We start from the raw sequence: 2177 nt of genomic DNA on the forward strand, positions 1-2177 counted from the left end.
ATCTCATCGTTCACTCGAACATTACTTTTCTTGGATGGAGTTAGGTCATAGTATTGCTCTACAGTAACAGAACTGGGAACACAATACAAAGAAACAATTGAACAGGTAAAAAAAAAAACAATGGCAGGAAATCTGATACATCCGAGTGTTTCAAACTCAAAGCATTCATTTATTGTTGCATTCTCAGTAAATATTCTGTTACATATGTACACATTACATTTATGAACACTAACCATACTCTTTTAATTCATTAATCTGCACTAATCCTATTATTTTTCATTGTTGACAACATGAAGCTGCTCACTCAGGTAACGTGGCTCCTCCGTAACTAAAGTGTCGATGTCCTTTAATGACTGCAGGCACTCTCCTACTGTGAATATTTGATGCCATTTTGCTGCCACCCCTATTACTGTTTTTGCTATGAAGACCCTTTGAGCTGACCCCACTGGTACTCCTGGGAAAAAGAAATTCAGATCTTATCAGAGACATTTTTCTTCCTTATATAATTTCTATAAGGCCTATATTTCTATAGGCCTATAATGTAGCCACTGGTATAATCCAGCTTGTGTAAAAAAAATATATATGATATGCTTTTAATTTTTCCACCTGAATATTTCTCATTCTCATACTTTGCAAACACATTACAAGCTGGAAGACCAATGGGCAGCCATGGCCTTGAAACAACAGAACGGGATTCACAATGATCATAGCGTTCAGTATAGGTCAAACTCTCACCTTGTTGTAGTCTAAGGGAAAGAGTTGCTCCTTGGATGGCTCCTGCTCTGGAGGCACTTCAACGGAGACAGGAAAGTCTCTTGTTTCATGCAACAGTTCTGTTGGAGGAAGTACTTTTAGGTGAAGCTCTCTTAAGTTCTTGTGTACATTGGACTGGTGAGAGCTGCCTTTCAATCTGTCCCTGACCCCACAGGCACAAGTCCCCAGACTGGTCATGACGACGATCCTGCAAACAGCAACAAAAAACCGATGAGTGACACCCAATCCTGCCCAGAGGCCACACTATGGAAGCAGAGCTGCACGATTTTTGTATTGTCTCCAAAAGCATTTAAAGGCAGTGATATAAGATCCTTATTAGCTCAGTGCCACTGATAGATCAGCTTTAATCGTACTGTCAGAGGAGAATAATTGGAAACAATGCAGATTTCATGTGATCAAATTAAGGAGCTGGCAGTTCTTACTCACAGCGTTTTAACTACAAACTAACAAGACCTATGAAATCTTAAATCTGTGGGAAAAACAAAAGAACCATGCATTATGAGTAATAAATCTATAACTCCCAGATACAATCAGAGCTCTGAATGAAAAGTATCATGTCAACATGGCCATTCAGGTACCACGGCTTGATCTGTGCTGTGAATGGAGAAGCTGAAACCAGAGTAGACCTATCAGTAATCACCTAGACTCTGCAGCTTGAGCTATAGACCTGTGGGAGCAATGCTCAAGTTACAGCCTGGTCAGAGTACAGTGACCTACAAACCTCACAACCTATAAGGGACTCACACAAATGTGCAAATTGTGAGGTACTTGATGCATGCTTTGCTTATATAAAATGATTTGGAGTCAATGCAAATTATTTATGTCAAATGCGTGCAGCGCAGTGGTGCATTGGGTAGCATTGTCACCTCACAGCTCCAAGGTCTGTGGTTCCATCTCGAGCTTGGGTTACTGTCTGTGCACAGTTTTGACCCATGTTTGCATGGGTTTCCTTTGGGTTCTCCAGTTTCCTCCCACTGTCCAAAAAACATGCATATAGACGGATTGGCTATAATAAATTGCCCCTAGATGTGAATGAGTGTGAGAATGTGCAAGGTGCCCTGCAAAGGACTAACATCCCATCTGGAGTGAACTCTCCCTCCTTCCACCCAGTGTTCCCCAGATTGGCTCACTTTATCAGACTCCTGATAAAGTGGTTACTGAAGAATTAATGAATGAATGTCAGTGAACGAATTAATCAAATGTCACATGCACAATAGCATCAATATAATCAACATTCAAATGATTTAATTGTTTGGAATTAAGTTACATTAAAATGCCAAACTCTCATTAGTCAGAAAATAGTCAAATATTTGAATTAAAAGTATTTTGAAATATTAAACTCTTAGTAATGTCTCTTTAACTTTATTAATGAATACTTTTATGTCATCTAAATTATTGAAACA

The 2177-nt window shown here is 39.2% G+C and overlaps 1 protein-coding gene across 2 annotated transcripts; it reads right to left on the bottom strand.

Moving 5' to 3' along the window:
- Nucleotides 1-1393, bottom strand: LOC113542605 (uncharacterized). Of its 2 annotated transcripts, XR_008302555.1 has the most exons (3): nucleotides 736-1393; nucleotides 305-454; nucleotides 1-72 (listed from the first exon to the last, which is right to left on the bottom strand). XR_008302555.1 is itself a non-coding variant. In XM_053237794.1 (2 exons), the coding sequence occupies exons 1-2, from the start codon at nucleotides 949-951 to the stop codon at nucleotides 419-421; spliced, it is 252 nt and encodes an 83-aa protein (XP_053093769.1). In that variant the 5' UTR covers nucleotides 952-1393; the 3' UTR covers nucleotides 202-418. The 2 variants fall into 2 exon arrangements, 1 of the variants encoding a protein (XP_053093769.1); XM_053237794.1 differs by lacking the exon at nucleotides 1-72 and having other exon boundaries at nucleotides 202-454.
- Between the last annotated feature and the right edge of the window lie 784 nt (nucleotides 1394-2177).

Source organism: Pangasianodon hypophthalmus, chromosome 1 (genome assembly GCF_027358585.1).
Source record: "Pangasianodon hypophthalmus isolate fPanHyp1 chromosome 1, fPanHyp1.pri, whole genome shotgun sequence".
Lineage (NCBI taxonomy): Eukaryota > Metazoa > Chordata > Actinopteri > Siluriformes > Pangasiidae > Pangasianodon > Pangasianodon hypophthalmus.

Excerpts from the sequence above, each read along its gene's own strand:
- LOC113542605 (XM_053237794.1), bottom strand. The coding sequence starts at position 951 with ATGACCAGTCTGGGGACTTGTGCCTGTGGGGTCAGGGACAGATTGAAA. Across the intron at positions 455-735 it reads TTCCCTTAGACTACAACAAG|GAGTACCAGTGGGGTCAGCT; the intron begins GTGAGAGTTTGA and ends TCTTTTTCCCAG.